The 23,683-nt window shown below is 40.2% G+C and overlaps 1 protein-coding gene and 2 long non-coding RNA genes across 5 annotated transcripts in view; 2 read left to right on the top strand and 1 right to left on the bottom strand.

Annotated features, from left to right (window-relative positions):
* Positions 1–23,683, top strand: part of LOC137633413 (uncharacterized) — a 326,557-nt gene that overhangs the window by 111,386 nt on the left and 191,488 nt on the right. The window lies entirely within an intron of this gene.
* LOC137633948 (uncharacterized) overlaps positions 1–23,683 on the top strand; it is a 238,936-nt gene that overhangs the window by 48,551 nt on the left and 166,702 nt on the right. The window lies entirely within an intron of this gene.
* On the bottom strand, positions 21,578–22,757 carry LOC137633486 (uncharacterized). Its single transcript, XM_068365786.1, has 2 exons — positions 22,607–22,757; positions 21,578–21,888 (listed from the first exon to the last, which is right to left on the bottom strand). Exons 1-2 carry the CDS (start codon positions 22,755–22,757, stop codon positions 21,578–21,580), a joined length of 462 nt encoding a protein of 153 aa, XP_068221887.1.

Raw genomic sequence — 23,683 nt, 5'->3', positions numbered from 1 at the left:
CATTGTGCCGATAGTGGAGAATACAAATTTCCTTTCCAACGTATGATACTTTCTTATAATTCTCAAGCAGGTACCCCAACCAAACAACAACAAAAACATGAAAATCCCACCCTTAAATATGGACCCTTCAAATGCTGACTCCCCATCCCCTGGATTTGCTGACTCTCCCCCGGCACTGTTGACGACCTCTGCTAATTCAATTAAGGGAAATGCTGTTGACGACTTAGGAACAAAAAAGGACCCCTCTACTAATGTTTCAAAACCAATTAAGTCGGGTAACAAAGGGAAACTAAGAATCCTTCATGTTACCCAAATTCCAATAAATACTGATTATGATATGATATATAAAGCATTTAGATGCTATGGAGTGATAAAAGAAATTAGAATGAAACTTGAAAATGAAAAATGGCATTCATGGATAACTTATAACAATCATGAAGAAGCATTCAATGCAATATGTAACATCAAAGATATCAAAATTAATAACCTAAATGTCATGGGTGCCCTCTGTGATAAGATACCAAACAGTTTGGATGTATATAGACCTGCTGACTGGTTTGAGAAAGATACGTAAAACTCTACTATCATTAGATGATGTATTTCCTTTTTGGGAAAAGTACCTTCCTAATCCATGCTAAATCATTCACGCAATCAGTAATACTGTCTAACCTTACGACAAACAGTGATGAGGATATGTTAGATGTCAAACCCCACCTAAACTTTAGTTACGGAAGGGGAGTAGTCTTCAATAAAGATCTTTACAAATTTACAGAAGAGGAAATACTAGCCATGTGCCCATTAACAGTGTGGAAAGTGCATAAGATTCCTGGGACGTCAATGATTATCCTTACTTTCCAGGATGCTGATGTGCCTTTCCACATCGATATTGAAAATGAAAGAATAAAAGTTCGACCTTTTAAACAAAAGCCCTTACAATGCTTCAAATGTTTCAAATTTGGACATCCTTCTAAAGTTTGTAAAAATGAAAAAATGTGTAGCATCTGTGCCAGTCCCTATCATGGAGAGAGTACACTTGAGCCAGCTGTTTGAATTGCAATTCAAACCATAAATCCACTGACAGGAGCTGCGAGATTTATAAGTTTGAAGAAGCAGCCCTCAACAAATCCAGTGTAGAACACATAAGTGTAGGACATGCCAAAAGACTACTGAAAAAACCAAAGAGCTATGCAAATGCACTGAAATCAAGAGAAAATATACCACAGGAGACATCGAACCCACATAGTGCTGCCAGTAATTCCCAAAAAGGAAATACATCATCTAATGATAGTAGAGTTTTACGTGACAAGGTAAGCATATTGCCTTCCAAGGCTTTACCACTGTGTATTAAAACTGCAACACTGCCCACTTCTATACAAACTTCATCCCCCATTACCAACAATAGTACTAACCTCTCTCAGGCCATGTCCTTGCCTGATTTGATGGAAGTTCCACCCGAAACAAAGTTACCAGGTGCACCTGTGGTAGGGAAGGTGCAAAAACCTGGTAAATCCTCACCACTGATAAATAGGAAAAGAGAGAGACCTCCATCCCTCTCTCCACCCTCCATTAGAAACGTCAAGGTTATGACATCAAATAAATTTGATGTTTTGTCTGTTGATGTTTCTAATGGACCAGAAGATAAACTGAATAAATCAGAAATTCAAGTTGAGGTCCACCATCCACCTCAAAAAATAGATCAAAAGGATACAAAGAAAAACACAAACATAAAACCCATTATAACAAGACCACCTCTGAAGAAACCTACAGGTAATAATGTTAGATTAAAAACTGCTAATGGGAAGACCTCATCCAAGATGTCTTCCAGAAATAATCCATAGTTTTCTCCTCCATTTTGCAATGGAACTGTCAGGGTTTGAGGGCGAAATATGAAGAACTTAAGCTCCTAATTCATGAACATTCCCCCATAATTGTATGTCTACAGGAAAATATGCTTGATTCTAACACTCCTAGTCCTCGAGAGTATGTTAGCTATAGAACACCATATAATCAACAAGCAGGGAGCCATGGCGGAAGTCTTGTACAGTGAACCCTCGTTTATCGCGGTAGATAGGTTCCAGACGCGGCCGCGATAGGTGAAAATCCGCGAAGTAGTAACACCATATTTACCTATTTATTTAACATGTATTTTCAGACTTTTAAAACCTTTCCTTGTACGTATTACTGTTAACAAACTACCCTTTAATGTACAGAACACTTAATGCATGTAATACAGTACCCTAAACTAAAACAGGCACAAATATTAAAGGCGACTTTATATCATGCGTTTCCTAAACACGCCAAAAAAGCACGATAAAAAATGGCAACCAATGTTTTGTTTACGTTTATCTCTGACCCTAATGAAGAAACAGACGCATTTACACATCTCTTTATAGGTTAGTTTTTGCATCAATTATATTGATTATTCAGTACAGTATGTTGATTTGGTTATTACTAATGTTTTACTTAATTTTTCTTAGGACTTCCAAATGAAATTTTTTTCTTTATGACGCCGCCTGAAACGACGGCGTCATAAAGTACGCTCAGTAAACAAACTAAGGAATTTAACCCGCATGATGAAAGTGATAAATAATGATATTACAGTAAAAGCTTTTATAAAATATGTTATTACAAATATTATTTACCGTATCTATATAAAATCATACATACGTAGCAAAGCAGGAAAACAATCTACGAGAGAGAGAGAGAGAGAGAGAGAGAGAGAGAGAGAGAGAGAGAGAGAGAGAGAGAGAGAGAGAGAGTTGTTTTACATACGTAAATGTAAATTTTAAACAAAACAAAAATAGCCCCATTTCATATAAAATAGATTACAAATATTTTACTTTATCATATTACAGTAGTCTGTATAATACTGTAAAGTTCAGTACAGTATGTTGTTGTTAAAGTCGTGGCGATGAAATTCTCACGAAACAAAAACACGCCATTTGTTTACAACAGCTGATTCACTCTCTCTCTCTCTCTCTCTCTCTCTCTCTCTCTCTCTCTCTCTCTCTCTCTCTCCGTGTTATACAATACTTACATTTAGATGAAGAAACTAAAATTAGTTTTCTTAGTGTCAATTAAATACGAAACGAAATAATTAGGCCGAGTCTACATCCATTTCAATCATAGCTAAAAATAGGGCATCCGATTTCATCAGCAAACCACTATTTTTTGGGAAATATCATTTTATTCTAGAAAATTGCCACTCTTTAAATAGTTAATTGCACATTAAGAAAGCGTGTACTTTTGTTTTTAAATTTCGGGTGTGTTATAAAAATCGAGTATTGTTGACTTTTTTTTTTTTACTTTTAGCTGTGATTAGATCAGCTGTCATCTAGCTGCCGCTCTTGAGTGTGTACGAATACACTAACAAAGTATCATTTATACCATTTCTTAACTTATTCAAACCGTCTACAGTATACAGTTGATATTACATAAGCACCAATGTGTTATAACCTATCAAATTTTTTTGTTTATTACATTTAAACCCCCCTCTCTCTCTCTCTCTCTCTCTCTCTCTCTCTCTCTCTCTCTCTCTCTCTCTCTCTCTCTCTCTCTCTCTACCTCTCTCTCTCTACCTCTCTCTCTCTCTCTCTCTCTCTCTCTCTCTCTCTCTCTCTCTCTCTCTCTCTCTCTCTCTCTCTCTGTGGGCTACTTTTCACTACCTCCCATTCCTTACCTCTCTCTATCTCTCTAACAAATGATATCTTTGTTGCTCCTCAAAGTTTCATTTATATTGAAAATCAATCATGATTCAATTTTCCTTACTTTCTCCAATCTCGCACCATCGGTCACATCGCGGTATTTTCGATATTTCCGGAAAATCCGCAATATATGTATAGACATGGGTTATGAAAAAAATCCGCGAAGTGGTGAATCCGCGATGGTCGAACCGCGAAGTAGCGAGGGTTCACTGTATACATTCGTCGAGATGTTCCCAAAATACCTATGTCTATACGTACAACCCTGCAGGCAGTTGTTGTACAAATTGATATAGGGAGAAAATATACAATTTGCTCTCTGTACTTACCTCCAAATGATATTATTTTATATGATGACTTAGCAGAGGTCATTCAACAACTCCCTCAACCATTTCTCTTACTGGGAGATATGAATGGTAGACATCCTTTAAGGGGTGATGTTTTGGCCAACACAAGGGGCAATATTATCTCATCAATTGTGGAGAATGAGGATGTGGGACTCCTTAATATAGGAGAGCCCACACACTTCCATGTTCAGACAGGTACCTTGTCATGCATTGACCTTTCAATTGCAAGCTCTAACTGCCTTCTTGATTTTGATTGGAGGACATTAGACGATTGGCATACTAGTGATCATGCACCAATCATTATAAACACCAACAATGGTCCACCTTTACAGAGATCGCCACGATGGAATCTTGACAAGGCGGACTGGGAAAAGTTTCGTGAGCTAAGTGAAATTGAGGGGGATGCTGAACAGGTTGAAAATATCGATGATGCCATAGACTTACTGAATGGAACTCTCCATACAGCAGGAGTCAATTCAATTCCCAAAACAACAGGGTTATTCAAACGACGACCAGTCCCGTGGTGGTCTTCAGAACTAACTGCCCTCCACAGAGCCCCAAGAAGATCTCTAACACGATTGCGTAGACTCCGAACTGATGAGAATTTAATTATGTACAAGAAATGTAGAGCACAGTTCCGTCGTGCCATGAAAGAAGCAAGGCGCCAGTCACGGATGTCTTTTGTTTCCTCCATTAACAGTAGAACACCACCATCTGCTGTGTGGAGGAAAGTAAAAAAGATAGCTGGCAAACTCACCCCCAACCCACCACCAGTGTTGAAGGTGAATGGTCATTATGTAACTGAAGCAAATGATATTAGCAATGCCCCGGCTAGTCATTTTTCAAATGTATCCAGCAAGTGTGTAGGAGCCCCTGGTCACCAGTATAGGAGCACTGAAGAAAAGAAAATTTTAAATTTTGGAACAAGAAGAGAAGAGTCTTATAATTCTCTTTTCACTGAAAGAGAATTTGATTCCGCACTTGCTCATTGCAACGATACAGCCCCTGGACCCGATGGAATTCCATATGCAATGATTAAACATGTACATTTTAATACAAAGCTATTTATTTTAAGCATTATTAATAGAATATGGCATGATCATAGTTACCCAAGTGTTTGGGAACTAGCCATTATTTTAGCCTTTTTAAAACCCGGTAAAGACAAGTTTTTAGCAGCAAACTATCGTCCTATTGCATTGACATCTTGTTTATGTAAAATCATGGAGAAGATGGTCAATGCAAGGCTGATATGGTACCTTGAAAAGAAAGGTGTTTTATCACCGATTCAATGTGGATTCCGAAAAATGCACTCAACGACTGATGTGTTGATACGACTTGAGTCTTCTATTTGTGAAGCCTTTGCTTCCAAACAGCACCATGTTACAGTATTTTTTGACCTTGAAAAGGCATATGATACCACATGGAGATATGGTATACTTAAAACCATTCATGAAATCGGATTGAGAGGAGAGCTGCCACTATTTATTCAGGCATTTCTTTCACATAGAGTTTTTCAAGTGAGAGTGGGGGAAGCTCTATCAGAGAGTAAGTGCCAGGAAGAAGGAGTTCCTCAGGGTAGTGTGCTGAGTGTAACCCTTTTTGCACTAGCAATTAATGGGATATCCTCAGCAATTCCCCAGGATGTTCTCTCAACATTATTTGTGGATGATCTCCCCATATCCTTTGCTGGAGCCAGAATGGCAATGGTTGAGAGAAAACTACAGCACTCGATTGACAAAATTATCCAGTGGGCCGATATGAATGGATTTAAGTTCTCGACAAGTAAAACTACTATCGTACATTTCTGTCGTATCCGGGGAGCACATCCAGACCCGGATATATACATTAAAGGTCAACGGATCCCATGTGTATTGGAAGCCAAATTTTAAGGTTTGATATTTGATTGTAGACTTACATGGGTTTCTCACCTAAAAGCGCTAAAAGCTAAATGTATTGAAGCTCTGAATATTTTAAAAGTATTGTCCCATACATCATGGGGGGCAGACCGCAATACTATTTTAAAATTATACAAGGCCTTGATTTTTTCCAAAATTAGTTATGGTTGTGAAATATACTCTTCAGCCACCCCAAGCCGGTTGAAAATATTAGATTCAATACATCATGCAGGTATTAGATTGTCCACGGGAGCATTCAGAACATCACCTATCCCAAGTGTCCTTGTTGATGCTGGAGAGTTACCACTAGACCTTTACCGGATGTCTTCTATTCTTCGGTATTGGTTTAGATTGCAAAGACTCCCTAATTCTTTAGCCTTCCAGACTGCAAGACTTATAAGGCACCCAACATACTTTGAAATGCACCCAAAATCTCCTCAACCCTATGGCTTTCGGGTGAAACAATTATTAAACAGTCTGGATATAATTAGATGTAAGGTATCATCAACGCCTCCATGGAAGCTACCAGAGATATCTTTTTGTAAATATTTTATAGGAGATAAGAAGAATATGTCAGACCTAGAAGCCAGGTCTCTTTTTAATGAACATGTTAAAGAACATAGAGGATCAACTTTTATCTATACTGATGGCTCCAAATCTGATGCTGGCATTGGATTTGGGGTACATAGTAATAGTTTTAATTGTAGAGGTGCACTTCCTCTGACTGCTTCCATATTTACTGCGGAACTGTATGGCATATTAACCGCTATTGAGAAAATAGCATTGGAGAAGGAGGGTAATTTTACAATTTTTAGTGATGCAAGGAGTGTCCTTCAAGCTATAGAAGTTTTTAATTCTAATAACCCTCTAGTTTTAAAGATTTTAGAATGGCTTTTTATTATTGGACGGAGAGGTATAACAGTTCACTTTTGTTGGGTTCCAGCACATGTAGGTGTGTGTGGGAATGAGAAGGCAGATTTTCTGGCTAAGAATGCTGCATCCGAGTTGCTGCCAAGAAGGTATCCCATTGCCTGTAATGATTTCTTACCTGACATCAAGAAATTGGTTTGCAATAAATGGCAACAGCAATGGGATAGCCTAGATGGGAATAAAATGCGAGAGGTAACAAATGTTATATCTCCTTGGAGGTATAATATGATGCCCCGAAAATGGGAGACGTCTCTTTGTCGTCTCCGTATTGGTCACACTCGGTTGACACATGAGTTTCTGCTGAAGGGCCAACACCAACCGTATTGTGACAACTTTTTAGTACCTCTAACAGTAAGGCATTTGTTGACCGAATGCCCCAATTATAACAACTTGCGGAATAGATATTTGTTTGAGGCTTGAGGTGAGGGTGGCAGGTTCATCCTTGCCAAGATTCTTGGAAATGATGTGTCCTACCATGCAAGTGGCATTTTTAGATTTATTTCAGAAGCAGGTCTTCTGAAAAATATTTAACTTTTATGACATTCAATTTTTATGATTTCAATTGAATACTCTTTAATTTTTTATTTTATCTCATTTTTTATTTTTGTATACATAAATTAAATGTTACCGGCGTCAATGACCTTAGATGTCAGGATGCCTGAAAACTTTAAATCATTCATTCATCCAGACCCGGATATATACATTAAAAGTCTACGGATACCATGTGCAAGAGAAGCTAAATTTTTTGGTTTGATATTTGATTGTAGGCTGACATGGGTTTCTCACTTAAAAGCATTAAAAGCTAAATGTGTTGAAGCTCTGAATATCTTAAAAGTATTGTCCCATACATCGTGGGGGCAGACCGCAATACTATTTTAAAATTATACAAGGCCTTGATTTTTTCCAAAATTAGTTATGGTTGTGAGGTATATTCCTCAGCCACCCCAAGCCGGTTAAAAATATTAGACTCGATACATCATGCAGGTATTAGATTGTCTACTGGAGCTTTTAAAACCTCGCCTATCCCAAGTCTCCTTGTTGATGCTGGAGAGTTACCTCTAGACTTTTACCGAATGTCTTCCATTCTTCGGTATTGGTTTAGATTGCAAAGACTCCCTAACTCTCTAGCATTTCAGACTGCAAGCCTTGTAAGACACGCATCATACTTTGAGTTGCACCCAAAATCTCCTCAACCTTATGGCTTTCGGGTGAAACGATTATTAAATAGTCTGGATATAACTAGAAATAAGGTACTTCCATTCAAGGTATCATCAACGCCTCCATGGAAGTTACCGGAGATATCTTTTTGTAAATATTTTATTGGAGATAAGAAGAATATGTCAGACATAGAAGCCAGGTCTCTTTTTAATGAACATGTTAAAGAACATAGAGGATCAACTTTTATCTATACTGATGGCTCCAAATCAGATGCTGGCGTTGGATTTGGAGTACATAGTAATAGTTTTAATTGTAGAGGTGCACTTCCTCTGACCGCTTCCATATTTACTGCCGAACTGTATGGCATATTAACCGCTATTGAGAAAATAGCGTTGGAGAAGGAGGGTAATTTTACAATTTTTAGTGATGCAAGGAGTGTCCTTCAAGCTATGGAAGTTTTTAATTCTAATAACCCTCTAGTTTTAAAGATTTTAGAATGGCTTATCATTATTGGACGGAGAGGTATAACAGTTCAATTTTGTTGGGTTCCAGCACATGTAGGTGTGTCCGGGAATGAGAAGGCAGATTCACTGGCTAAGGAGGCTGCATCCGAGTTGCTGCCAAGAATGTATCTCGTTCCCAGTGATGATTTCTTACCTGACATCAAGAAATTGGTTTGCAATAAATGGCAACAGCAATGGGATAGTCAAGATGGCAATAAAATGCGAGAGATAACAAATGACATATCTCCTTGGAGGTATAATATGATGCCCCGAAAAGGGGAGACGTCTCTTTGTCGTCTCCGTATTGGTCACACTCGGTTGATACACGAGTTTCTGCTGAAGGGCCAACACCAACCGTATTGTGACGACTGTTTAGTACCTCTAACAGTAAGGCATTTGTTGACCAAATGCCCCAATCATAACAACTTGCGGAATAGATATTTATTTGAGGCTCGAGGCAAGTGGCATTTTTAGATTTATTTCAGAAGCAGGTCTTCTGAAAAATATTTAACTTATGACATTCAACTTTTATGATTTTAATTGAATACTCTTTTATTTTTTATTTAATTTATTTTTTATTTTTGTATACATAAGTTAAATGTTACCGGCATCAATGACCTCATATGTCAGGATGCCTGAAAACTTTAAATCAATCCAGCAACCTCTGTGCTGATACTTTGATAGAAATTTTTGAGGTACTGAAGTAAATGCTCATTTAAGCCAGCCCCTCTCAAGGTATCGAAGAGGGCTGGATGGCTAATGGAGTCAAAGGCCTTTTTAAAGTCTATGAAGGTTATATAAAGACACTTTGACTCTCTGTTAGTGTCGCTAATCGGTTGGTTTAATAGCAGGAGATTGCTGCTTACTCCCTCCTCGGCCTTGAACCCTTTCTGATGGGCCGAGGATGGGATGCGCTCCGCTAAACGCTTTGTAAGGATTTTATGCAATCCCCGCGTGACCACGGACGTTATTGTGATCGGTCTAAAGTCCCCGGCCACCTGAGGACATCTACTTTGGGCAGAAGGGTAGTCCTTCCTCTTGCCCATTCTCTTGTGGCGATCTTACTTGCCAATATCATGTTATAAAGTCGAGCTATTCTGTCATCATCCGCCGCTCTAAAATCGGCTGCTTTTATGCTGTCTGGGCCCGGCGAAGTTTTGAGGTTTGTTTTAATTTTGCACCATTTAACGTCACTGATGGTAACGGGTTCGATGATGGTGCTCGTATGGACATGTGGGTCGTAGTTAATAGTGCTAGCTTGACTTGGCCTCTCAAAGAGGGAGGTCCGCAAGTCTACCGTACCCAGCAGAAAGGTAGGGCTAGCTAACGGGTCTTTCCCGAGGATAACATTCTGTGCGACACGACTGCGGTTTTTGTCACACTGTCTTTGTGTCGCGGCATATTCCCGCCTCTTCCTTACTGATCGAGGCAAATTCCCAACCTGATTTTGTCTCCCATTTCTATTCATGCCATTCCTATTCAATATCCTACCAAATATCTCTTCCCTCAGTAAGTCAATGTCATCTCCCGTGGCATCCTCTTCCGATGAGCTATCTTCACTTTCACTACTTGAGGGAGATTGGTCGCTCCCGTCTGGGCTAGACGGGGGAGATCCTCTATGGGCAGGAGCACAGTTGGGAGTGTCTCCAACCATAGAGTTTAGATATTCATCCATTCCATCCTCGGTAGTTCCCGTTTCCTTTAGAGGATGGGAGCATATCGCCTTCCACAAGGACCGGGAATAGAGTCACCCGACATTCCTTTGGTGGAGCTGTTTCACCTTTGGAGGATGTGCATCGGGCATATGCTGCAACCTTTCCTCTGTACTTATTGGTCCTTCTCTTTGTGCGGATGCTTTCTAGTGTCCGCCATGGAAGGACCTTTTCTTTAATTGCCATATGTATGTGGGGTTCAGAGTTATGAGCCACTTCAAATTCATACATGGAATTTTCATCGTCGGAAGTCCACTCGAGTCTGCCTCCCACATGGCAGTCAGGGTGGCTCCCAAAGGCTTGATCGAATTGTCAGTCTCCTTGTACTCCTGCTTCACCTTACCAATGGCAATTTGGAGTAAGTCCTGATAGAGTTTGGACTTTCTCTTGGCCTTTATGCTGTCCACGGATCTTCCTGTGAATAAGCACTCCTTTATTTTCTTATTCATAAAGGGATGGCCCAAGTTAGACACTTCGAACTGAGCCATCAACCTGAGCTCTTCAGGGGCCAGGGAGTGGTGCGTCTGTTCTCAATGCGCAATACATTCCCTTCATGGAATTGCTGGGCATGAGCCCGTCTCTCATGCAGACGTCTACCAGCATAAGTCTTAAACACCCTCTTACAACTGGGGCAAATGGGACTTTGAATTGTTTCATCGGTCATGTTCTGGGCATTGTTGGAAAGCCCTATCTCTCGGCCAGTAAGAGATCCGGCGACAGCAGCACTCAGGTTTTGAGTGCCACTGCTGGCATTTTGTTGACCATTTCGCAGGTTTATCCCATCAATGGGGGTGGAGCGACCCACAGCTCCTCCCGAAGGAGAGGCTGGGCGGGTTGAGTCCTCCATGGGACCCGTTGGACCCATAAATGGGTTTCCGGCAGGTACCACAAGGAGGTGGGTCGCTAGTAATCTACGACTTTAGTGGCTTGGATTCTGCATATACATCTTCTTTACCAGTCATAGTTACTCCCGCCGTTCACCCGCGCTTGGTTGAATCTCTTCACTTTGATATTCAGAGCACTGGGCAGAAATCACATCGCGTCTTCATCAGCCATAACCATCGGGATGCTTTGTTTCGATTAAACAGTCTGATTCCCCGTGTCCGTGCGAGTTCTGAGCTGGTCGCTAGGTTGCCAGCCGGAGTAATATATACACGTCTCCGTCTGGGGCCTTGCACGGCCCGAGAGCCGCGCTCCGCCGCAGGTCCCGACCCGATTATACTTTGCAGAACCTTGCCCGTTCCGCGGAAGGTCACCCAGTCAGCGAGGTCCGAGCTCGGTCCGCCGGCCAGCCGAAGCCAACCGACAAGACCTCGCCCAGTCCTGCCCCCCGAGACACCCCGCACCCGCTTCCCAGAAAGGCCCGACTGGCCCGACCCTCAGAGCCAATTCTTGTCCCGAAGTTACGGATCAAAATTGCCTCGCCATGCAGGGAAACGCTTTTCAGGCCGAAGCGTTTCTGAAACTTCACGAACCATCCTTTGCTGGCGGAAAAACGTTGTTTCTGAGGGTGCGAATCAGTGAATGTCCCTGGTTGAGGTTCATCTACATCATCATCATCTTCAGCATGGTCACCATCGTCGTCTTGAGGTTCCTTTGCTGCAAAATTCTCATACAAGCCCAAAGCCTTGGTTTGGATGGTGTTCGTATCCAAGGCTATGTTCTTTTTCCGGTAGTCGGCAATCCAGACTGCTAAAGCACCTTCCATACGTACGATCGTTTTATTACGCGTGGTAACGACTCGCTTCGCTGATCTGCTAAAGGTGATGGTAGCCGTCTTTCTAATGTTCGCCTCGTCCTTCTTGATGTAGCGAACGGTGGATTTGTTCACTTCAAAATGACGGGCTGCGGCTGCGTAACTTCTGCCTTCTTTTAACATATCAAGAAGCGTCCCCTTCTCAGCAATCGTCATCATCTTTCGGTGGTGTTTAGGCTCACTACCAGCCTTAGCAGAAGCAGAACGCTTGGGAGCCATTGTACAGTAGGGGTTAAACAGAAAGTTCAACAAAAAGTTCAACTTAAAACAGTCACGCACAGCACAGATAAAAGTTCACAATAACGTAGCAGCATCTACCCGGCGAGAGAGCGGCGAACGAAGTGGCCGCGTAAAGATGCTGCAGGTTGGAGAAGCGGTCAAAACACCAATCACAGGCTAGATTTCAAAACTTGCTCTCTTAATGAGAGAATGCCTTGATGAAGTCATTGAGCTTCAGCACGGCATTTCATTCCCGTGCTGAAACTTGGTGACGGGCAAGAGGGCTCTCGAACTTGGGGAAATTGCTCCCCCAGTTTGAATCTAAATTTCTCTTTTACCTTTTTCTTTTTCTCAATATTACTTCGACCTTATCCTAATTTCACAAACTTTCTTTAGTCTTGCTTTCCAAACTCTATGAGAAAAATTTCCCTCATTATGTGTGTATATATTATGTACATATATATTTATTATTATTTTTTTTTTTTTTTATTTTCTATGGCTTGGATGTTTTTACATCCATTGTAGCCCCGGCGGGGATGTTCATACATCCTTTATTGCTGCCTGCTTTGATGAGTGGGAGGAGGTATCACGGTTGGGAGGTGTTTGCATTCAAAGCTATATGTGAGAGTATTGGATGATTTCAGCCGTCCCAAAGATGGTTTGGACCTTTTTGGCGGAACTATTCTCAAGTGTTGGGTCTTCGGAATCCAGGGGGATCCAATGCTTGGGGTAGGACTCTCGGCTTTTGGCCGGAAGCCCGTCATTATAGATATGGGGAGGATGATTCCATAATTTCTTGGTCTCGGTCCTAACAGGCGGGTTCAGCTTACACCTGTGCCTCTATATCTGTTTTGATGCTATCCTTCGGGTAGGGTATGGAGTGGACCATCTGGGAAGTATACTCTCATTGTGCCGATAGTGGAGAGCGCAAATTTCCTTTCCGACACGTGATGGCCTAACATTCTCGAGCAGGTACATCAAACTAACTCTTCTCTCTCTCTTTAGTATAATGGATTCTTTAAGGAACGAACCCCCATCCCCTGGATACGCTGACTCTCCCCCGGCACTGTTGACGACCTCTGCTAATGTGATAAGGGATAGCTCTGTTGATGACCTCGGAACGGGTAAGGACCATTCTACTGATATTTCTAAATCGAGTAATTTGGGTAACACGAGGAAACTTCGAATCCTCCATGTTACACAAATTTCAATAGAAACAAATTATGATGATCTATGTAAAGCATTTGAATGCTATGGATGCATAAAAGAAATAAGGATGAAACTTGAAGCTGAAACTTGGGATTCATGGATATCTTATAGTAGTTATGACGAAGCATTTAGTGCAATAAGTAATTTGAAGAATAATAAAATTAATAACTTGAATGTCGCGGCTGCTCTCTGCGATAAGGTACCAAAAGATTTAGATGTGTACAGGCCTGCCGATTGGTTGGAAAAAGACGCAGATTTGGTCATGCCCTCCCAGAGAAATCCAAAACCACCGATGTGGCTTATAGCTGAATCAAAGGGGGTTACAGGGAATTATTTCAAAATAGGCAAATTGATTCGGAAAAAAGTAGGAACTATGGCACCAGGCGATATATCTCGTTTCGGAAAAAATAGTTTCCTTATCCATGCCAAATCCAGTACACAGTCGGTAATATTGTCCAATATGAAAATAGATAATGATGACATTAAGTTAGATGTCAAACCCCACCTAAATTTTAGCTACGGAAGGGGCGTAGTTTTTAACAGAGATCTATATGATTTTACAGAGGAGGAGATACCGGCCATGTGTCCATTAAATGTTTGGAAAGTTCATAAAGTCCCAGGTACATCAATGATAATCCTTACGTTCCAGGATGCTGATGTACCTTTTCATATTATTATCGAGAACGAAAGGATTAAAGTAAGACCCTTCAAGCAGAAGCCATTGCAATGCTTTAATTGTTTTAAATTTGGGCCCCTGTCCAAAGTTTGCAAAAATGAGATGTGTGGTGTTTGCTCCAAATCTTACCATGGAGAGTGTGCACTTGGAGCCAGGTGTTTAAATTGCAGCTCGAATCACAAATCCACAGACAAGATCTGTGAGCTATATAAGTTGGAGGAAGCTGCCCTCAACAAATCAAATTTAGAACATATAAGTGTAACCCATGCCAAAAGACTATTAAATAAATCAAATACATATGCTAAGGCACTAAAATCAAACCAACCTAGCACTGCCAATAGCTCAAAAAAAAGTATACTATCTGACAAAACGTCAAATAACGAGGCATCCATATCACCTCCTGAGGCTTTACCACGGTGTATTAACACTAGGTCATTGCCCATTGCTGTACAGCCTTCAGCCGCCATTACAAAAAGTAATACAAACCTCTCTCAGGCCATGTCCTTGCCTGATCTGATGGAGGTTCCACTTAAGACTAACTTACCTGATGCACCTGTTGTGGGAAAGGTGCAAAAACCTCGAATCCCACCATCTATTAATCGCAAAAGAGAGAGACCCCCATCTCTCTCTCCACCCTCCATTAGAAACGTTAAGGTTATGACATCAAATAAATTTGATGTTTTGTCTGTTGATGTTTCTAATGAACCAGAAGATGGACTGAATAAATCAGAAATTCAAGTTGAGGTCCACCATCCACCTCAACAAATAGATAAAAAGAATACAAAGAAAAACACCAACGTTAAACCCAACATAACAAGACCACCTCTGAAGAAACCTACTGGTAATAATGTTAAATTAATAACTGCTAATGGGAAGACCTCATCCAAGATGTCTTCCAGAAATAATCCATAGTTTTCTCCTCCATTTTGCAATGGAACTGTCAGGGTTTGAGGGCGAAATATGAAGAACTTGCTCCTAATTCATGATTATTCCCCCATAATTGTATGTCTACAGGAAAGTATGCTTGATTCTAACACTCCCCTCTTAATGAGAGAATGCCTTGATGAAGTCATTGAGCTTCAGCACGGCATTTTATTCCCGTGCTGAAACTTCGTGACGGGCAAGAGGGCTCTCGAACTTGGGGAAATTGCTCCCCCAGTTCGAATCTAAATTTCTTTCTTTCTTATCTTTTTCTTCCTTTTTATATTGCTTCAACCTTCTCCTAATATTATAAACTTTCTTTCCTGATGCTGTCCCAACCCTATGAGTAAAATTTTCAATATGTATATGTGTATATTTTTACATATATATGTATGGTTATTATTTTTTTTTTTCTCTTTATGGCATGGATGTTTTTACATCTGTTATTGCCACTTGGGCGGATGTTTCTGCATCCGGTATTGCTGCCTGCTTTGATGAATGTGAAAGGTGTTGCGGTTGGGAGGTGTTTGTGCTCAAAGCTATATGTGAGTGTATAGAATGATCTCAGCCATCCCGAAGATGGTTTGGACCTTTTTGGCGGAACTATTCCAAGTGTTGGGTCTTCGGAATCCAGGGGGATCCAATGCTTGGGGTAGGACTCTCGGCTTTTGGCCGGAAGCCCGTCATTATAGATATGGGGAGGATGATTCCATAATTTCTTGGTCTCAGTCCTAACAGGCGGGTTCAGCTTACACCTGTGCCTCTATATCTGTTTTGATGCTATCTTTCGGGTAGGGTATGGAGTGGACCATCTGGGAAGTATACTCTCATTGTGCCGATAGTGGAGAGTGCAAATTTCCTTTCCGACGCGTGATGGCCTAACATTCTCGAGCAGGTACATCAAATTAACTCTTTTCCCTCTCTTTAGTACTGTATAATGGATTCTTTAAGGAATGAACCCCCATCCCCTGGATACGCTGACTCTCCCCCGGCACTGTTGACGACCTCTGCTAATGTGATAAGGGATAGCTCTGTTGATGACCTCGGAACTGGAAAGGACCATTCTACTGATATTTCTAAATCGAGTAATTTGGGTAACACGAGGAAACTTCGAATCCTCCATGTTACACAAATTTCAATAGAAACAAATTATGACGATCTATGTAAAGCATTTGAATGCTATGGATGCATAAAAGAAATAAGGATGAAACTTGAAGCTGAAACTTGGGATTCATGGATATCTTATAGTAGTTATGACGAAGCATTTAGTGCAATAAGTAATTTGAATAATATTAAAATTAATAACTTGAATGTCGCGGCTGCTCTCTGCGATAAGGTACCAAAAGATTTAGATGTGTACAGGCCTGCCGATTGGTTGGAAAAAGTCGCAGATTTAGTCATGCCCTCCCAGAGAAATCCAAAACCACCGATGTGGCTTATAGCTGAATCAAAGGGGGTTACAGGGAATTATTTTAAAATATGCAAATTGATTCAGAAAAAAGTAGGAACTATTGCACCAGGCGATATATCTCGTTTCGGAAAAAATAGTTTCCTTATCCATGCCAAATCCAGTACACAGTCGGTAATATTGTCCAATATGAAAATAAATAATGATGACATTAAGTTAGATGTCAAACCCCACCTAAATTTTAGCTACGGAAGGGGCGTAGTTTTTAACAGAGATCTATATGATTTTACAGAGGAGGAGATACTGGCCATGTGTCCATTAAATGTTTGGAAAGTTCATAAAGTCCCAGGTACATCAATGATAATCCTTACGTTCCAGGATGCTGATGTACCTTTTCATATTATTATCGAGAACGAAAGGATTAAAGTAAGACCCTTCAAGCAGAAGCCATTCCAATGCTTTAATTGTTTCAAATTTGGGCACCCGTCCAAAGTTTGCAAAAATGAGAAGATGTGTGGTACTTGCTCCAAATCTTACCATGGAGAGTGTGCACTTGGAGCCAGGTGTTTAAATTGCAGCTCGAATCACAAATCCACAGACAAGATCTGCGAGCTATATAAGTTGGAGGAAGCTGCCCTCAACAAATCAAACTTAGAACACATAAGTGTGACCCATGCCAAAAGACTATTAAATAAATCAAATACATATGCTAAGGCACTAAAATCAAACCAACCTAGCACTGCCAATAGCTCAAAAAAAAGTATACTATTTGACAAAATGTCAAATAACGAGGTAACCTTATCACCTCCTGAGGCTGTACCACGGTGTATTAACACTAGGTCATTGCCCATATCTGTACAGCCTTCAGCCGCCATTACAAAAAGTAATACAAACCTCTCTCAAGCCATGTCCTTGCCTGATCTGATGGAGGTTCCACTTAGGACTAACTTACCTGATGCACCTGTTGTGGGAAAGGTGCAAAAACCTCGAATCCCACCATCTATTAATCGCAAAAGAGAGAGACCTCCATCTCTCTCTCCATCCTCCATTAGAAACGTTAAGGTTATGACATCAAATAAATTTGATGTTTTGTCTGTTGATGTTTCTAATGAACCAGAAGATGGACTGAATAAATCAGAAATTCAAGTTGAGGTCCACCATCCACCTCAACAAATAGATAGAAAGAATACAAAGAAAATCACCAACGTTAAACCCAACATAACAAGACCACCTCTGAAGAAACCTACTGGTAATAATGTTACATTAAAAACTTCTAATGGGAAGACCTCATCCAAGATGTCTTCCAGAAATAATCCATAGTTTTCTCCTCCATTTTGCAATGGAACTGACAGGGTTTTAAGGCGAAATATGAAGAACTTAAGCTCCTAATTCATGAGCATTCCCCCATAATTGTATGTCTACAGGAAAGTATGCTTGATTCTAACACTCCTAGTCCTCGAGAGTATGTTAGCTATAGAACACCATATAATCAACAAGCAGGGAGCCATGGCGGAAGTCTCATGTACATTCGTCGAGATGTTCCCCAAATACCCATGTCTATACGTACAACCCTGCAGGCAGTTGTTGTACAAATTGATATAGGGAGAAAATATACAATATGCTCTCTGTACTTACCTCCAAATGATAATATTCAACAACTCCCTCAACCTTTTCTCTTACTGGGAGATATGAATGGTAGACATCCTTTATGGGGTGATGTTTTGGCCAACACAAGGGGCAATATTATCTCATCAATTGTGGAGAATGAGGATGTGGGACTCCTTAATACAGGAGAGCCCACACACTTCCATGTTCAGACAGGTACTTTGTCATGCATTGACCTTTCAATTGCAAGCTCTAACTGCCTTCTTGATTTTGATTGGAGGACATTAGATGATTGGCATACTAGTGATCATGCACCAATCTTTATAAACACCAACAAGGGTCCGCCTTTGCAAAGATCGCCACGTTGGAATCTAGACAAGGCAGACTGGGTTAAATTTTCCGAGCTAAGTGAAATCGAAGGGAGAGCAGAACAGTTTGAAAGTGTTGATGATGCCATAGACCTACTGAATGGAACTCTTCATATAGCAGGAGTCAATTCAATTCCCAAAACAACAGGGTTATTCAAACGACGACCAGTCCTGTGGTGGTCTTCAGAACTAACTGCCCTGCACAGAGCCACAAGAAGATCTCTACCACGATTGCGTAGACGCAGAACTGATGAGAATTTAATAATGTACAAGAAATGTAGAGCACAGTTCCGTCGTGCCATGAAAGAAGCAAGGCGCCAGTCATGGATGTCTTTTGTTTCCTCTATTAACAGTAGAACACCACCATCTTCTGTGTGGAGGAAAGTAAAAAAGATAGCTGGCAAATTCACCCCCAACCCACCACCAGTGTTGAAGGTGAATGGCCAGTATGTAACTGAAGCAAATGAAGTTAGCAATGCCCTGGCTAATCATTTTTCAAATGTATCCAGCAAGTGAGAAAGAGCCCCTGGTCACCAGTATAGGAGCACTGAAGAAAAGAAAATTTTAAATTTTGGAACAAGAAGGGAAGAGTCGTATAATTCTCCTTTCACTGAAAGAGAATTTGATTCTGCACTTTCTCATTGCAACGATACAGCCCCTGGACCCGATGGAATTCCATATGCAATGATTAGACATGTACATTTTAATACAAAGCTATTTATTTTAAGCATTATTAATAGAATATGGCATGATCATAGCTACCCAAGTGTTTGGGAACTAGCCATTATTTTAGCCTTTTTAAAACCCGGTAAAGACAAGTTTTTAGCAGCAAACTATCGTCCTATTGCATTGACATCTTGTTTATGTAAAATCATGGAGAAGATGGTCAATGCAAGACTGATATGGTACCTTGAAAAGAAAGGTATTTTATCACCGATTCAATGTGGATTCCGAAAAATGCACTCAACGACTGATGTGTTGATACGACTTGAGTCTTCTATTTGTGAAGCCTTTGCTTCCAAACAGCACCATGTTACAGTATTTTTTGACCTTGAAAAGGCATATGATACCACATGGAGATATGGTATTCTTAAAACCATTCATGAATTGGGATTGAGAGGAGAGCTGCCACTATTTATTCAGGCATTTCTTTCACGTAGAGTTTTTCAAGTGAGAGTGGGGGAAACTCTATCAGAGAGTAAGTGCCAGGAAGAAGGAGTTCCTCAGGGTAATGTGCTGAGTGTAACCCTTTTTGCACTAGCAATTAATGGGATATCCTCAGCCATTCCCCAGGATGTTCTCTCAACACTATTTGTGGATGATCTCTCAATATCATTTGCTGGCACTAGAATGGCAATGGTTGAGAGAAAAATCCAACTCTCTATTGATAAAATTATCCAGGGGGCTGACATGAATGGATTTAAGTTCTCGACAAGTAAAACTACCATTGTCCATTTTTGTCGTATCCGGGGAGTACATCCAGACCCGGATATATACATTAAAGGTCAACGGATACCATGTGTATCAGAAACCAAATTTTTAGGTTTGATATTTGACTGTAGACTTACATGGGTTTCTCACCTAAAAGCGCTAAAAGCTAAATGTGTTGAAGCTCTGAATATCTTAAAAGTATTGTCCCATACATCATGGGGGGCAGACCGCAATACTATTTTAAAATTATACAAGGCCTTGATTTTTTCCAAAATTAGTTATGGTTGTGAGGTATATTCTTCAGCCACCCCAAGCCGGTTAAAAATATTAGATTCGATACATCATGCAGGTATTAGATTGTCTACTGGAGCTTTTAAAACCTCGCCTATCCCAAGTCTCCTTGTTGATGCTGGAGAGTTACCTCTAGACCTTTACCAAATGTCTTCCATTCTTCGGTATTGGTTTAGATTGCAAAGACTCCCTAACTCTCTAGCCTTTCAGACTGCAAGCCTTGTAAGACACGCATCATACTTTGAGTTGCACCCAAAATCTCCTCAACCTTATGGCTTTCGGGTGAAACGATTATTAAATAGTCTGGATATAATTAGAAATAAGGTACTTCCATTCAAGGTATCATCAACGCCTCCATGGAAGTTACCAGAGATATCTTTTTGTAAATATTTTATTGGAGATAAGAAGAATATGTCAGACATAGAAGCCAGGTCTCTTTTTAATGAACATGTTAAAGAACATAGAGGATCAACTTTTATCTATACTGATGGCTCCAAATCTGATGCTGGCGTTGGATTTGGAGTACATAGTAATGGTTTTAATTGTAGAGGTGCACTTCCTCTGACCGCTTCCATATTTACTGCCGAACTGTATGGCATATTAACCGCTATTGAGAAAATAGCGTTGGAGAAGGAGGGTAATTTTACAATTTTTAGTGATGCAAGGAGTGTCCTTCAAGCTATGGAAGTTTTAAATTCTAATAACCCTCTAGTTTTAAAGATTTTAGAATGGCTTTTCATTATTGGACGGAGAGGTATAACAGTTCAATTTTGTTGGGTTCCAGCACATGTAGGTGTGTCCGGGAATGAGAAGGCAGATTCACTGGCTAAGAAGGCTGCATCTGAGTTGCTGCCAAGAAGGTATCCCATTCCCTGTAATGATTTCTTACCTGACATCAAGAAATTGGTTTGCAATAAATGGCAACAGCAATGGGATAGTCAAGATGGCAATAAAATGAGGGAAGTAACAAATGATATATCTCCTTGGAGGTATAATATGATGCCCCGAAAATGGGAGACGTCTCTTTGTCGTCTCCGTATTGGTCACACTCGGTTGACACATGAGTTTCTGCTGAAGGGCCAACACCAACCGTATTGTGACAACTGTTTAGTACCTCTAACAGTAAGGCATTTGTTGACCGAATGCCCCAATTACAACATCTTGCGGAATAGATATTTGTTTGAGGCTTGAGGTGAGGGTGGCAGGTTCATCCTTGCCAAGATTCTTGGAAATGATGTGTCCTACCATGCAAGTGGCATTTTTAGATTTCTTTCAGAAGCAGGTCTTCTGAAAAATATTTAACTTTTATGACATTCAATATTTATTATTTTAATTGAATACTCTTTAATTTTTTATTTTATTTCATTTTTTACTTTTGTATACATAAATTAAATGTTACCGGCGTCAGTGACCTTAGATGTCAGGATGCCTGAAAACTTTAAATCATTCATTCATTCGTATACGATTTACCGGTCTGTTGACACTCTTTTCTCTCTTTTTGTGCTCTTCTTGAGTACCTTTTCATTGGAGTTTGGCAAGGTTGTTCATCTCTCTGATTTTCAGCTTTTTGACTGCCCTCTTCCTCTCTTGGATGTTCTGCTTCTTGATTGCCCTTAAGTCTAATCTCATGCTTACTGTTATTTTCACGAGAAATTGTGGACGAAGACGATACACTGCAGGTTTCATCAGTAACTTCAAAATTTGGATCTTTTACACTATCATCATCATCATAGAAATTATCAGGCGTCTCATCATAATCTGTTATAAAAGTATTCAGACTGTAATAATATCAACAATAACTTTAACATTATACTTGGTTTTAAAATTAATTTTATATTGTTTTGTTTTACTGAACAACCGTGCTCCTGCCATCCACACAATTACATTGAAAAATCATGAAAATGACAAATGACAACATACATTGCAAAAATATAATTTCTACAAAGTTCGTGTTTTGTCAGTACCTATAAAATAGTGAAAAACTCATTTTTGGATGCTTTTAACTAAAAATCTAACCATTTCTCTGACAAACGATTGTGATTTTCAAATTCTATGAGCAAAAGTACATAAAAAATTCTAGTTACAATGAAATATTGGCTCTTCACAATACAGCTGCCGTGAAGGCAGAAGCTCATTTTGTAAGGCGAATTTTAAGCCTAACTAAAATTGGTAGGCTCATAAACAAAGTTCCTACTATTGTTTACCACTAGTTGATAAACAAAGTTGATGCTATTTATACAAAATCTAAGAAATGACATATCCCTTTTCGTCTGAATAATGAACATCTCAAACCACAAACACTAACAAATATGACGTGTTACCATACTTTCATTTCCGATAGAAATAACTATTAAAATCATTTAAAACACATAAAAAAATTGCACTACAAGTAGATTTCCCATCAAAAGGAAATCACTGCTTGGAATTAGAGGTGTCCCACTAAACTGCAGGCATCCCAGGAACATCAATAACGTACCTTTATTTCTTTCCTCTCCAAAGTTAATAGCAATAAGCCAGTGTTTGACATTACTTTGGCGGTTTTCCAGGTCCATTTTTCTTCTTTTCTCTGCATTTTTGTGTAATGCTTTGTCAAGAATTTGACGAGCACGTGATTTAGATGCATCCATCACCAAAACCGTTTTCAATTTACATCTATACACAAGTTCATAATATTAGAATCTTATAAATTACTACACTCCTGCAATCAAAGGCGAGTTGTAATCAACACTGGTTAATACGCGTTCAGAACGACGACACAGCTTACAACACGTCATATCTCTCTCTATCTAGTGCGTGCGGATGTGCCAAGCCGCACTTAGGTAGAGGGAACGCGTTTGGGCCCTGTCTCGGGCAACAATAATACACATTCGTGGAGTGCATTAGCTGCTAGGCCTAGTGGGATTAATACTGGCATATTAAATGAAGAAGAAGAGTATGAGTTTTATGACTAGATTAGAACTGAAATTGCAGAGTTATAGATAAAAAGTGAATAATTACCTAAATATTAATAAGTTTGCTTACTTTGACCTATATTGAAAATGTAGTTAAAAAGGGGGTATGTATCACTTACCTCTTTGTTCGCCAATATAATGCTATGAATTTTAATGAAAATGTGGTTAAAAAGGGGTATGTTCTACTTACCCCCTTTTTCGCCAACAGAATGATGCTGCATGTAGTTATCCCATAAAAAGACTTTGACGTACTGACTAACATATTCACAGTACACTTACCCCCTTTTTTTCCAGCGTAGTAGCCCGTTTTAGCAACATTTTGGCAGTCATAACTCATTTAGGCCATTTTTGGACTTACCCCCTTTTTCGCCAGCATGAGTGAATTAAACAGTCGGATTCCCCGTGTCCGTGCCAGTTCTGAGCTGGTCGCTAGGCTGCCAGACTTAGTAATATATACACGTCTCCGTCTGGGGCCTCGCACGGCCCGAGAGCCGCGCTCCGCCCCAATTCTCGACGCGATTATACTTTGCAGAACCTTGCCCGTTCCGCGGAAGGGCACCCGGTCAGCGAGATCCGAGCTCGGTCCGCTGGCCAGCCGAAGC

The sequence above is a fragment of the Palaemon carinicauda genome, chromosome 43, assembly GCF_036898095.1.
Source record: "Palaemon carinicauda isolate YSFRI2023 chromosome 43, ASM3689809v2, whole genome shotgun sequence".
NCBI lineage: Eukaryota > Metazoa > Arthropoda > Malacostraca > Decapoda > Palaemonidae > Palaemon > Palaemon carinicauda.
This window is presented reverse-complemented; position numbering and strand designations above follow the sequence as displayed.